The sequence below is a fragment of the Hipposideros armiger genome, unplaced genomic scaffold, assembly GCF_001890085.2.
Source record: "Hipposideros armiger isolate ML-2016 unplaced genomic scaffold, ASM189008v1 scaffold_6, whole genome shotgun sequence".
Lineage (NCBI taxonomy): Eukaryota > Metazoa > Chordata > Mammalia > Chiroptera > Hipposideridae > Hipposideros > Hipposideros armiger.
This window is the reverse complement of record NW_017731356.1, coordinates 8,661,140-8,676,036: the sequence shown is the minus strand read 5'-3', so window position 1 is coordinate 8,676,036 and position 14,897 is coordinate 8,661,140. Positions and strand designations below refer to the sequence as shown.

Here is a 14,897-nt window from a genome sequence, read left to right as displayed (position 1 = left end):
GCCATTCTAACTGGACCTCACACGGGCACTTCAGTATCTCCTACAGCTACCTAATTCAAACAAGACTTTTAAAAGCAATGGCTCGTTTTTATACAAGAATTGAAGACCATGTTGAACAAGAATAGGATGTTTCCTGGGAGGGTCGACCCTTACTCTATTATTAACGCTACTCTGGCTCAAAATATTTTTAGAGCTTATTTGCAGTTGTCCTCAGAATGGACTTTGAAAGAATTAACTCTCATTTTACAGTAGACTCACATCGGACAGATGGACGGACAGACACACACACATTACTCACCTTACGGACCAGCTGGGCTCCAGATGATGCCTTTGGTCATTTCCAAAAACATCATCTGTCAAAGGATGAGGACTCACCCCCATGGAGCACATTTCTAAAGAACGTGCCAGGGGGATGCTTGCTAAAAGCCGCTCCTTTACCTTATATCTATTTTATAGAGAGAGACAAACTCTGCTTTGATTCCCTGTTGGTGAAAATTATGGGAGACACACTCCAATCACAAGCCTACTTTGCCAATAAAATATTGCAACCTTTATTTAAAATAAAACACAAGTTGGCAAACCTTGTGAGACAACAGGCAGACAGCAATCCCCTTTCAAGGGCCTCATTTATTTACATCAAGTTTAACACTGTTAGCAGTTCACAGTCAGACAACAGGGTGAGAGAATTAAATTAGAAAAACAAAACACCTGAAAATATATTACAATAACAATTAAGAACAAATACCTGACAACACTCTAGGGTGACCCTCGACTGATGTGTTTTCAGTTACATCCCATGTTGTCACTGTGTCCCCTTAGCGGCGCAGTGCCAGGCCTCCAGACCTCACCCTCTGTGCACCCACCATACAGACACCTGGGGAGCGTGACCTTTGGTATAAACGTTTAACACGTTTTAAAGAATCTGAATCTTACGTTTTAGGACGAAATTCTGTCAACCGCCACCTGATGGTCAAACTTACTTTTGCCGAGCAAACATAAAACCGGGGTCTCTCCACTGATCGTCGTTACAGAACCAGATTGCAAAGAAGGAAGAGTGGGGTCCCCCCAGAAGATGGGGTTCTGAGCATGCACTACTAGCTGTCAGCCTGCTCAGAGCCAACACGCCGAGCAGGGCACAGCTTCTAGTCACCACAGAGAAAGATCTGCCCAGCGCCTCGCACTCACGCCCCCCTTTTCCTAGTGAGCACAACAGTGTGGGCGTTACACGGACGTAACAGTACCCTCCACATACAGATCTGAGACACGAGGGTTTCCAAACATGCGCCCTAGAGAACACACGATGAGCACCTCAGCGTCCTTTCTAGTTCCTGAACACTCATTTCTCTGGAGGACCATCAGCTTAATCAAGGTGATTTCTCAAGATCTCAGGAAATTTCTCATGATGGAGTCCCAAGAACAGCAGGCGTAGTGGAAAATGGCTCGCCAAAGTGGAGGAAGGCGGGCTAATCTACCAGAAACATCTCTCTTGGCATTCCTGCCTCTCACGTCACATGGGCGGTATTTCCGAACTGTGCAGAAGGGTATCTGGGCCTCACCACGGAAGGCCCTGAAGCGCCTCAGCGTCCCACAGTGCCTTCTGAATCAGGAACGCGTCTGTTTGGCAGACCTGTGTTACTGTGCTGTAACTGCTGAAATCAAGTACCCTCACACGTGACAATCTTATTAACCAGAAGTCCCATTCTCCAACTAAGGTTTATGGTGCTTAAATACATGATTTAAAACTCCCAGTTGAGGCTCAAAAGCAAATCGAAACAAGTTCCAATCATACAAGCTCTGTTATTTCCTTTCTGAAAGCCTGCTAGCAATTGACAGTTCACTTCCACTGTGTTCAAAAGAATGAACCAAAATGCTCCAAGACTGCAAGCCCCATGTGCACAGCGCGGTAGCTTGGAGTGGCACGTACAACCCAGGAACTTGCTGGGGCCAGTACAATGATGAGCTAAGAACCTCACAGAACAGAGGGTGTGTACAGGCTGGTCTGAGGACAGCGTCGGGCCTGGACATTCAACTTGGAGTTAACAGGGCCTTGCTACTGTGTTCAGGTCCCTCAGCAATGGGGAGGTTAAAGGATACATTCTTTCTAGGCGAGAGAAGCAATTTCAAACTTATAATTGTACATAGGAGCAAAGAAGTACGTGCACCTGGAGGGGGGGAAAGGGTCCATTTAGAACATCCTTCCCCCAGCTCACCAAGAAGATGGAGAAAAGTGCAGCCGTCTGCCAGATCAGCACCCTGCATGGGGACTTCTCAAGTGGGGCCAGCTCTCACTAATAGGGGCTCCGAGCCACTGCCACCCATGAAGTTCATTTCTATCAGTTCTCGTTCAAGAACCGTGCAACATCGACCCAGCTGACAAAACTCATGAAGCCCATGTTCGAAGGCACAAGCCTCCAGGAGCGATGAGTTGCCCAGGCCACCTCACCTGGGGACATGCCTGATTATCACAGGGTGGAGCCTTCCCTCCTTTCCTGTCCTTTGGATCTAGGACACGGAGTCAGAAATGAAGGAAATGCCATCTTGCACGCATGCTGTCTCAAGATGGAACATAAACTTCGGGTGCATGGCACAGAAAGCAGTAGACCCAGAGCAGAAACGCATCTTTTTGGACATTGCAGTAAACGTCGCAAACGACAGGCTGCAGCAGAGAGCAGCCCGTTCTACAGCCCTGAAACACACCCGCGCTCCCCTGGTCATACAGGAGGCCGGGCAACGGCGGGAGTTCCTGCGGGAACAGCGGGTAACAGTAATTGTTACTCCTGGCACTACTGGCCTGCCCCAAAGAGCAAGCCTTACATTGATTTTTAAAAGTCTGGTAGTTGGAAAACTGAAACTCCAGGATGTAAATAATCCTGCCTGTTCACAGTGGGATGGTTTTAGAACTGGCCCAAGGCCTCCCTCTCATGCAGAATATGGCTAGCAGCAGTTTCCCTGGGGGGTCTCCTGGGACAGGCGTGCCCTTGGGCTGCCCTTTCGTTTCTCTCCTGCTGCCACATATCCCAAACTGAAGCAGGCATTTACCAAAAAACTCAACTACTGGTTTGACAGAAGCTAAGACAGAGAGAGAGAGAGAGAGAGACAGCTGGAGTCCATAAACACCCAAGAAGAAACTTAGGTCTAGACACCCACCTACATAAAGAGGGCCGGTCCTAACAAACGCGTAGGGCAGAGATGGACCCCAAAATCCAGTAGAATAACAACGCAAGATGATGAAACCCCATCTCAAGAATGGTAGACAGCCCCGCCAGCCCAATGTGGACCCTGTGGGCGCCCAGCCTGATCGTAACCTTGGTATCAGTAGCAAAAACAGAATGGGAGCCCTCAGAATGTCGTGTAGTGATAACTCAAAAGTGACCACCAATGCAATTTACTCTTGGGTATTTATTTCATAAGCTAATGGGTGAGTTATGTTCAGTTATTCTTCTTAGAAAAAAAAAAACACAGATGATGAATGTCAAACTCATTTATAACGGACAGGAAATCCTAAAGTCATTCCCCAATCGCGCTGGTTTTAGGGCCACCCAGTCTCCTCCTCACATGCCCATGCCCCCCACCCCCCCGCCCCACAAAAAGGGGAAAAAAACCAAAACAATCCACACAGGACATAGGTTAAAAAAGACACTGTCAACACCAACCGGTAATGCGTGTGCTCCCACCGCATCCAGGATGCTGAATGGTGAACATGTAGCGAGTGGACAAACGTTCGGGACGAAGGGGGCCTCGTTCTCCTGGAGTTGAGGTCCCTGGAAGAGCCTGTCTGCGCTGGAGTGAGTGCCCACATCTGCTTTTTAATGATTAAACCAGAAAGTTGGTCCCTAGTTTTCTGAAGTTACTCAGCACTGAGCTACAATTTTAGTAAAACACTGACTATACTTGCACATACTCATGTAGCAGTTTCATATTTATAAATGTCACAAATTAACATAGGTGACTGTTTATATATCCGCATTTTCAGGTCCCCCACAGGTAAAAGCCTGTCAGTCAATCAGCATCGAATCAACTGTTTTATCTTCTAAATAGACATGAATAATACAACCTTGTAGTTCGATCACATTTGATACTTTTCTCAAAGTGCTTTTATATACATTGTCTCATGTTCATTAAAATGACATGGAACAAGAAAGTTGTTTTTGTTTTAAGAAAAAGGAATGTAGGACTAGGTTTTTAAAACTTAACTCGGTATTTATTACAAAGTGCAGACTGCTGTGCTGCTAGGTCTGTCCCAAAGAATGACTCCCTCTAAATTTTGAAATCACTGACTCTATAAAAGGCCTGCTGTGCTAGTGCGCCATTCCTCAACATTCAAGCCCCTGAAGGTCAGGTGCCAGGAACGTGTGCTTAGTGCCGACTGTGCACACTGATTGTCCATCTGAGCCACTTTTCGGCAGTGTCTCACAAGGCTGCGCGGACGGCACAGACCCCACACCCCAGCCTTGGCTCCGCCCGCCACTAATGAACTGCTCTGATAACAGGCAGGTAACTTAACCATCCTCTCTTCCAGTTCCGTTAAGCTGTAAAGAAAAGTGTACAGACAGTGCTGGGGTCGGACACGCCTGGAGGAATTTGTGGAAAACACACAGGCTGACACCACACCCCATTGGGAATTCCGACCAATGCATCAGATTTTTTTTTTTTAAACCGCAGGGGATTTGGTTGCACATCCCTGGCTAAGACTCACTGGACTATTTCTTAATAATAGAAGTTAGTGTTTATGGAGTGCTCGTTATATGCCAGGCACTCCAGCTAAGCATCTTACATATATTATCATTTAATCCTTAAACAACCCTGAGGTAGTTACTATTATCATCCCTGTTTTCCAATGAGGAAACTAAGGCTCAGGAAGGTTGAATGACTTGCCTTCGGGACTGGCTTTAAATAAATGTGGGCTGTGCCTTAGCAGAGTCAGCATGATTTATTAACTGGGCACTATTTTATTAGCCAACTTGCAATTGAATGATAAGAAAATTCTAATTTAAACCCCAAAATGCAGCGAGGCATAAGGTTCCACTTTAATGGCCTCAATGTAGAGCAGTCATCTGGGAAAACACCAAAAGGCTTTCTTAGGGCCAATTTTTTTAAGGCTGCATCTCTGAACATCACGATGGAAGTCCGTAGGAAAATATACACATTTTAATTTTACACAAAGCCTTTTAAGAAAATACTTCATGTAAAGCACAATGAAGATGTGTTCTACACCAAACACTGCATTGTAAGGTAGAAATCCAAACTGACATCACAGTATCTGTACATGAACGGATTCATGCTGTGGTGGCCCAAAGGTGTGCATCTATGTACAAACCCACTTGAGAAAGTTTTCAACATTTTGGAAAAGGAATTTTGCTCCTGCTCTCTGCTTTGCTTTTACACTAGATAAAAGATAAAATTAAACTACATTTTTAGTTTCCAGAAGCAGTTTTCTCTGCTTTGAATTCAAACTTTTAAATTTACATAAGGTTATGTATAAAATCTGGTTCTTTCCAAGTAGAAGGAGGAAAGACCTAAATTGTACTTTTATAATAAGTTGACAGTGCCTCTTTAACCTGAACCCTGAGCCCTCCACTCCTGAAGTTACAGTTCAAGCATCACGGGGGTGGGGTGTGCTAACGCTCTGATTGACAGTGCTGAGGAAAAGCAATTCCACGCCTGACCTGACTGCGCACCCACCATGGGCAGGCCGGGCCAGGTGCCGCCCTGAGTAAGACACAGCCCCACCCTCCAGGCTGCGCTCCGGTGAGAAGAGCAGGGAGCCCAAGTACACGCAGGAGGCCTCCTCAGAGGCTTGTTTTCAGAGCTCTCTAGGAAAGATCCCTTGCTTGGTGGGGAGGTGTGTGGGGGGGGGCGGTCTCCTGAAAAACAATTATAATCCCTCAACTTGCATCCCACAACGACAGGGATAAACATAAAAAAGCAGCAATAATATTCTAAAGTTTTAGCTTTCCCTGCCCCACCCTGAAAAGGCTAATTGCTAAAACGATTTCAAGTTTATGGAAGTGTATGATGTGATGAAGGGGAAAAGCAAAGGGGGAGATGGGAGGAGGACTACTGGTTTAAATCCAAGTTAGAGAGGCTCTATCTTCCCTTCCAACCATACCCCTAGTTGCCTGTGCTGTGTCTTCAGGTAACATATAGACCATCACCCAACCCCTGCAAGGAACGCCCAGTACTGTCTCCCGTGTCTTATCCCTCTCTTGGCCTGGGCTTCCTTTTGAGCAGCCATGATAAGAAACAGTGTTTCCTTTCTTTCTGATGAAAACTAAATTTCCTCCTTGGTCAACAATGCCAAACTCTGTCCAAAACATAGTCCCCACACCCCCTTAGTATTCTAGCCCCATTAATATAATCTCAGCAGTTCTAAATTTCATGATCTGCTACTGAGCAAAGAAGAGATACAAAAATAACAAAAACCATTCAATGTAACACTACACTAAAGAGCTTTCAAGGGAGGCTTTCCAAGGGGTCGCTATGCCCATATCTGTAAAACACCCATGAGAACATGTACTGTTACCTTTGTTTACTAGGTTAGGAGATGGGGCTGTGGCTTGACTGGACGGATGGCAGAGACAAGAAGAAAATTCATTCTGTTCATCAATGCTGAATTCCTATCTTTCTAAGTTAATATTCCTTTGGAAGGAAAAAAATAATGTATTTATTTTTTTGTATTGGGTTCTCCTTGGGAGAAGGGGGTCATAAAGCTTGAAAAAGAGAATGAAGTGGTAACTGGAATTAGACCTGATATCGAGAATATCAATATTGGTTAATTAGATTCGGTTCCCTGTGATCTGAATTCACTTCCATTGTTATTAAATGAGTAGGGAAGGAAAGGGCCTATTTTTCAAAGGCAAAACGTATCTGAGGGTTAAACTCATTAGGTTTCCAGGGCCTAACGTTCCCTGGAAATGACGTGTTCCTTCACTTATACATTCTTACAATACGATATTAAAATAAATCAGAAAAGATTCCCAATATGATCTTTACAAACAAGCACAATGGTGTGTGTGGGCGGGGGGGGGGGAATGAGAGAGGAGAAAAGCATGTGAGAATAATTTGGGGCAATTCATTTGAAATCTGGAAAGAGAGAATGCTTCTCCCTACTTTCTACCAGATTGGGTCTAAGGTGACAAGGGAGGAGAAAGGTACAGAGGAACAGCCATGAGGACCAAGCCAGCAGCTCCTCAGTCTCAGACCTCTGGGCCTGGCTACTGAGTTTCAAGAAGAGACCCTTCTCTTTTAGTTGATAAAGAAATACACAGCTGCTCATGCCCTTGACCAATATGTCACTAACGCGGGTGCGTTGTATCAGAAAAGGATTCCCCTGGGAGAGCCTGTCCATGATCACTAATTTCAAAATCCATGTTAGTTAATGCCCCAAATGTTGCCAGGAATAAAGGAAGACAACTTGCCCAACAAGGGACAGAGAAGCACCCCTGAAGAGACCCCTATGCCTGTGGTTCACAGACAGGGACCAACAAGCAGAAAGCCAGTCCCGCTGGACGGGGAGGAGTGACTTCTGCTGACTGATGTTAGGATTTTGGGAGGAGGCTTTAATCTCCCTGACTACACTTCCCAGCATTCTTTACTTCCTGCAACAATTAACACACCCGTGGGAAACAGCACAGGAGCATACGGCTGGGGCCATGTGTCCCGGCTTGCTAATTCTGGCAGTTGGACGTGCAGTTCTCATTGCAGCAGTGATCTGTGGAAGCCAGGCTAATAGCTGCTTCCAACAGCCTTGAGCGAAACTTTTCTTGGTACATTCCCAGCTTTCCCTTCTTCTGTTCCACCAAATTCGTTAGGGGAGGTGGAGCCCTAAGCCAGTCCCCTTCTGTATGGCCCGAGGGCCACAGCCAGCCCGCTGTCTGGGCAGCCTCATGGCACTGCTGAGGGCAGCCCTGTCTCATGCCTTGTGTCATCCAAGTGAGGATGGGTTGGATTTGGTTCTTCACGGCATGACACACACGTTCCCTGATGTTCCCGTGCAGCTTCCAATCCTGTCCACGGCTGCCCCTCCCCCCACCTACTTTCCCTCTCCTAGGAGTTTTGCTTTGTTATTTTTGAGATGAACCTGTAAACGTGAGATCTCAGAGATCTGAGGTACTTCACATAAACACACTCAAGTATCAGTCTTTCATTTTTTGAAAACAAGAACACAGGAAAACGAGTCCGCCCCCTCTCCCCTCAGAGGCGTGTGCACCTGCCCACGAGGCTGGCAGTGGCTACCTCTGCACCACGTCACTAATCTCCTGCACACATGACAGTAAGTTATGAAGGACGGGGCTCGCCCCGGGCATGCCGGCAGCTGCTGAAGACACCTGCAGCTCCTGCAGGCTGAGTTCCAGTTTGCTCACAGCCTCTCGGAAGGCAAATTTGTTGCGAGTGTGAGGGATGCAGTCCACATAGCCTGAGCAGTAGTCGAGCAGTTGGTGCCCAGTGTCCACCAGCTGGCTGCTGGGCACCGGCTCCGTGATCGCGCTGGACAGCAGGTCAGCACATTCGAGCAGGGCCTCCTTGCTGATTCTGTCTGCTGAGATTTTCTCAGCTGCCTGCCTGGTTTTTCTCAGAGCCACTTTCGTACCTGCTGTGCCATTGGCCATTTTGGCCGGCGAGACGGAAGACGCGGGCGGAGGCACTTGAGGCGCCGGCATCACAGGCCTCCCAGCCTTCCCGCTGGTGGGCGCTGCCCCTGGAGCTGCCTTTCTCCCCCCTTCCTGTGTGTCGGCGGCCGGTTCCTCCGTGGGGTCTGAGCAGATGGACGGATGCTGCAGTAGTCTCATCACGGGTGGCGGGGGTGGGGCACACTTTGGTTTTACCCGTCGGGGTCGGTCCTTGTCTCCAGAGGCTGTGACCTGATGCTCGGATAAGAGCTTGAACTTATTCCCCTGAGAGTCTGTGCCAATGAGCTGCACGTCGGCCGGAGTGTGCTTCAGAGTGGGCGAGATGAGCACGGGCACTTTGTGGTTGTGAGTGGTAGGGGCGACGGCCGCAGCCTTGGCTGGAGAAGACCAGCCTGACTGCTCGCCGTCCTCCGGGACTCCAGCCATGCCAAGTCGCGCCCCACCGTTCCTCTCCTTGTTCTTGGGGGCAGCCACCCCCACCCCTGGAGAGTCCTTCTCTGTGGTGGCTGGATCCCCAGAGGGGGCTCTCAGAGGAAGAGCCGCCGCCCCTCTGGGCAGAAGTTTGGCTTTTGGTCTCTCCCTGGTTGGAGCAGCACCTTCCTCTGACTTTTTGGGGAGCGTGTCATTGGCCCTGTCCACATTCTCCTCTGGCTGAGAAGAGGTGGACACTGTCCTTTCCAGCTGGAGCTTGGACCTCTGGCAGTTCCTGGGAAGGGTCATTGCCATCCTATCCTGCTCTGGAAGCCCTGAGGACATGGAAGATGTAGAGTTTGACCTTGGAAAAGGCTTGGAGGTGTCATCACTGGCTGTGGGTTTACCCGCTCGTAGGCCCAGTGTCTTTTTGATTAAGCGCGGTGTAAAGAAGCCTGTGATGCCAGACCACCCCCCGCCAGCAGTGCCACTGCCCCCACCCCCACCACCGTCGTCATTACACAGGTTCCTCTGTGCAAAGCTCCCCCCATAGCACTTGGGTGGCACCAGATTCGCCTCTTGCTGGGCAGGAGTGAAAGAGAACCCCTCGGCATGCTGGAGAGGCGCAATGGACGAGAAGTTACCCGTGAGTTCATATTTCTTGTGGGGCTGATTCTCCATTTCTCGGAAGGAGCTGCTGCGTTTGGGGGGTGTGGGAGCATTTCTCTTCTTCATGAAGGAGCTGAAGAAACCTCCCTTCCTATCCCTGGTGAAGCAGGTCTCTTTGGCATCTTCCAAGAGGCTACTGGGTGACTTGTCTCTTTGCTTCCGAGGCAGTGCTGGGGACCCAGTGGGGGCCTGTGCACTTCTAATGAACCCTGATGAGAAACAGCCAATCAGTAACGTGAAAGACAGGAAGTCACTCCATTACACTCGAGTTACTAAGGCTGAACTGTAAGAGTTTTGTCAGGTGTTAGCAGGACTCAGGGGAAACTAATAAAGTGCTACAAATGCGACATGGGATGTAAATGGGAAGAGGCGCCCTGCTGGTTTGCATCTCGGCCTGCAGCTTTTCTCTAAAAGCTACAGTCCAGCCTGGCCTCATGGATCAGGTTCAGTGAGGAAGCACGAAGATGGACCGTTTTTGGGACTCGGGAGTTAAGGCAATGGCATGGGAGGCAGGGTTGCATGCCAGGACGTGGATAGGACTACTAACACTGGTCTTCGCGGTGAGGACCAGAGTGGTCAGTGAGACAGGTGCCAGCCACACTCTCCTCAGGGAGGACGGGCAGGAAAGCAGGCATGGAGGCAGCATAGCCCAGGGTTCTCTAAACAAGGCCTGCACAGGGGCCCATACCTGGTGCAGAGCTGGAAGCAGAGTTTTCGATGGCGTCTTGAGTGCCTTCGATATTCTCCTTGTTCTCCACCTGTTTCTTCAGCGTCCGGGTCTTGGAAGGGAGTATAGGTAACCGGGGCAGGTAAGGAACAACGGATGAGGAGGAGGCGGCTCTCCCAAGCTCCTCTGCTACCTCTGTGGGGAAGACAAGGCGACTGATCAAAACAACAGTCTCATGACAGGGAAAGGGAGTTTTTTCTTTTCAGAAAAGGCATACAACTGAGAAAGAACTGAAGAACACAGGACTGAAATGCACAAACGGCATCACAGAATACGTTCTCTTTTTCTGTCTGGCTTCTTTTGCTTGGCAATGTCTGTGGACTCCTGCTGCTGCACGTGGCAGGAATGTTTTCCTCATCGCTGTGAATTGGCTCAAGTGTGTGACTACTCATATACCAAAATTCACCCATTCTTCTCTGGATGAACATTTAACCTTCCGTCGGGTGCAACTGATCTCATAGATTCATTGCACACAGATTTTCAAATATCTAAAAGTTAAGTATCGTGACTCATCGCTTTCGTATCTTCCTCTACCGTAACCTATCGCCAGTCTTAGGTTACTATCGACTTAGTAAAGACGTATTTCGTAGCGGCATCTTGGTGTGCGATGAATCTGTGAGATCAGTTGTGCCCGACGGAGGGTTAAGGTGTTTCCAGGTTGGGTTGTTATGTTGCTAAGGACATCCTGCTACACCTTCTGGTTCACAATTGCATGCATGTCTCCTGGGGACACAGCAGGAGCAGGACTGGGGGTCGGGGGGTGCACATGAATTCAGTTTTGTGGGGTCCTGCCCAGCTGTCTCCCCAGATGGCTGTCCCAATCTACACGCCCGCTAGCACTGTGTGCAAGTTCTGGTTACTCAGCACGCTTGCCAGTTTTATGTTACCAGGTGTTTTGTCTGGTTTTAATTTTAGCCTCTCTGGGGTAGGTGTGTAGAGGGATCGCATTGTTTTGTTTTGTGCTTCCCTGGTGAGCAGTGACGCTGAGCATGGCTTCACGTGCTTCCCAGCCATTTGTCTATCCTTGTTTACCAGGTGCCTGTTCAGAGGCTGAACAAAGCAGACAGATGTCAGTAGACACTTTTATTTTTTCGGTTGCACACTATACTAAAAAGGAGGGTAGATACATTCCATTCCATGCAAATCAGGCTCCTGAAAAAGTGTTCACCTATTAGCCTCACTGGCTAAACTTGGTCATGGGTTCTGTGGCTTTTACTGAGGCAAAGACATACTCTGCTATTCATTCCTAAACAAAAATGAATGAGCAAGATCAATTAAATTGTGAAATTTTATAATTATTTTACAATTTTTTTTTTGGTATTTACTTTTAAAAATTAACATCCCACAAGAGTAGGTACATGGCACATGACCGAAGCCAGTGAGGGTCCTTTCTGACGCTGCTGTTCACAGCAGCTGGGACACAGGCATGACCTCAAGGGTGCTGGCAACTGTGTCCAATGTCACTGGGAGGTCCCTGAGGATAGAGTGATGCTGGGTGGGAAGGAGGGAGAGGGAGGGAGAAGCAGAACATCTGCAGCTACTCGAGGGCGTGGCTTCCACAGGCCGAGGTTAGCACCACCCTGCTTTTCCATGGTTTGTTTGGGAGCCAATAAATCCTCTTATGACTTAAAGTTTGAGTGAGGCTTTTTTCACTTACAACTAATAAACACATCCTTTGAGATAGGAACTGTCTTATCTCTGTGTCCTCAGACCTAGCATAGTCCTTGCCACAGGTTAAATGCTTAATCAAATACGGGTTGAATAATGCTAAATTTATCATTTAGGAATTCTGAATTGAAATTAGCTTTGAAAATTGATAAGGGATGATTTTCTAAAAGGATATAACATTTTCAAGAGAAGAAGAAATATTTAACTGAGGATTCAACAGAAGTTAAAAGTTGGAACAAGGACTGGCCGAGTGGCTCAGTTAGTTAGAGCATGTGCTCTGAGCAACAGGATTGCCAGTTTGATTCCCACATGGGCCAGTGAGCTGCGTCCGAGCTGAGCTGTGCCCTGCCGCAACTAGATTGAAAGCGGCAACTGGACTTGAAGCTGAGCTTGCGTCCTCCACAACTAAGACTGAAGGACAACAACTTGACTTGGAGCTGATGGGTCCTGGAAAAACACTCCCCTTCCTCAATTCCCCAAAGAAATTAAAAAAAAAAAAAAAAGTTGGAACAAAAGTACTAGAGAAATGGCCCTACTCTTGGCCGATATTCATGACATTACCCCTTTGACTCCACATGGGAAAAAAGCACCCAGAAGAAAGCAGTGAGCTGGGAGAGGGCAGCTGCGCCCTCCCCAACCTGCAGAGGCTCCACTCAGCAAAGGATAGGATGTAAACACTTACTACCAAACTGTAGCGCTGTGCTTTTGCCTTTCTTCTTACCAGACGTGGTAAATCACTAAGGGAAGCAGACAAGAACCAACTTGCCTGATTTCTTTTTCTACCATTTTTAAACTTAAACTTAAGCAGTAAGTTCTCTGTTCAATTATGAAGAAAAGGAAAATTTTTGAATATGTATAAAATGGAACTGTATCCAAGTGTCTAATCAGCAATTGTCAATAATAGTTTTGTATTTTTGGCTCTCTGGGAATAGTCTCTTTTTATAGCAAGTTAAGTGTATTGTCTGACTTTTGCCGATAATTTTAGAGAGGCATTATACACAAAAGAAACTGTCTATACGTATCCACCCACTTGTTTTTCAGGTAAGAAGAGTTCTCACTGTTCATATCATAACTTAATATGCTCATTCTAAACTCCTTTCCATGTCAGTATTTAAGAATATCATTTGAAATATACGATATATAGATTAAAATAATTAACAGCCCACTAGGTATTTAGATTGGTCATAATTTTTCAATATTATGAACTACACATTGATGCAACACCTTTGTAGCTCAATATTTGTTCATACTCTCAGTTATTTCCTTAGGATTTATTTCCAGAAATGCGATTTCTGGATGTTGCTTCTTTGACTTGGTTTCTTTGGACTTGTTGCTTCTATGACCTTTGTAGGTGTGGTTCAGGGAGTTGCAATAGTTTTCCTTCTCATTTTTTCCTCTTCTCTTCCCGACATAAGTGTTAATGCTTAAAGAACTACTGAACTTATTTTCTTTATGAAAACACTAAACTTCTAATTAAAATATAATTTCAATATTAAAATTATGTAAACACAAAGATATTAAAAATAGCAAAAAGAAAAGCAAAACAAAAATAATGAAGGCCAAGAATTAATTCAATATCCTGAAATGGAGTCCCACGCTACAAGAGTCTATTGTTTTTGAAATGTGATTCTCCCACCCCCCCAACGCCGCCCCAGAACTAGCCACCCACAGTGAAGCACCACATGCTCACCTTCAGAGATGCTGGAGTCATGGAACATGGTCTCAAAAGCCTGATGTGTTTCAGCAAAGGAGGGCCTGTCGGCAGGGCTCCACTTCCAGCCTGTGTAACACAAAAAGGAAATAGTCAAAGCTCCTCGCAGGAATTACACATCTAGTGGCACACCCGACACAGTGTCCCATGCATCATGATGTGTGCCTGTTAAGCAGAGTTACAGCATGTGCACAATGGTAGTGATGCGGCCGATTCCAGCTTCCGAACTCAGAGGGTAATGAACCCACTTCCTAGGGCGGGTCCTTCTAGCAGCCTCAGCTCATATCCCCTCTACTGTAGGAACGAAGAGGGGTGGGGACATAGTTTAGAAAATGGCAAGTTTCCTTCCACTGGAAAATTAAAAGAAGTTAAACCTGTCTTCAAACTCACTCTAACCTGATATGTCATCAGCTGTACCTATTCAAAAATGTAACAGGAGGGCTGGCCAAGTGGCTCAGTTGGTTAAGAGCTCGCTCAAGAGTACGAGCTCTGAGCAACAGGGTTGCTAGTTCGATTCCCGGCCCGAGCTGAGCTGCTGCTGAGCTGCCAACAGGTGGCAGGATGGCTCAGCTAAAACAAAAACAAACACACAAAAAAGTAACAGGATATCAGGAAGAAGCGGCTTCAAGTTTACATTTGACAAAGACAGGGCAGTAAGTAATGCCAATGCGCAATGAGAAAATACGATTTATGCTCAAACACAACTGCAATTTAATTCACGAATCACCTTCCTACTTTTAGCATCTTCAAGAAGTCAGATGCTTTTCATTATTCACCACAGAGGTTACTTACCTGTATCCCCCTAGTCTTTAGCAATCACTTTTGTCTAGCTGAAAACAGTCCTCCCCTACCTAAACTCGAAACCCAATTTCCTCATCCTATTAAACATGCCAGTGTTTTTTGGTAATTGAGTCAGTATTTGGGCACTGGACAACAATTCTTAAGATTCCAATAAGACTTGACGGTGTAGCACACAATACACCAACTGGCTGCTCAGTGACCAACTCGATGTCATGAGCTTGAGTTCAATCTAACAACACGGAGAAGAAAAATGTTTCCAATTTTGTTGATCACCCTGAAT

At 46.8% G+C, this 14,897-nt stretch overlaps 1 protein-coding gene across 7 annotated transcripts in view; it reads right to left on the bottom strand.

The window, feature by feature from the left end:
* Positions 1–524: 524 nt before the first annotated feature.
* The window catches only part of ABL2 (ABL proto-oncogene 2, non-receptor tyrosine kinase), a 93,201-nt gene continuing 78,828 nt past the window's right edge, over positions 525–14,897 (bottom strand). For 4 of the 7 annotated variants that reach the window (XM_019646593.1, XM_019646575.1, XM_019646587.1 and 1 more), the window contains 4 exons: positions 13,796–13,885; positions 10,399–10,572; positions 9,686–9,919; positions 525–9,376 (listed from right to left, as the gene is read on the bottom strand). In XM_019646593.1, the coding sequence (XP_019502138.1) occupies positions 8,232–9,376; positions 9,686–9,919; positions 10,399–10,572; positions 13,796–13,885 (1,643 nt within the window). In that variant the 3' untranslated portion in view covers positions 525–8,231. Of the gene's footprint in view, positions 9,920–10,398; positions 10,573–13,795; positions 13,886–14,897 lie in introns of all 7 variants that reach the window. The other 3 variants (XM_019646568.1, XM_019646554.1, XM_019646564.1) reach the window with 1 other exon arrangement.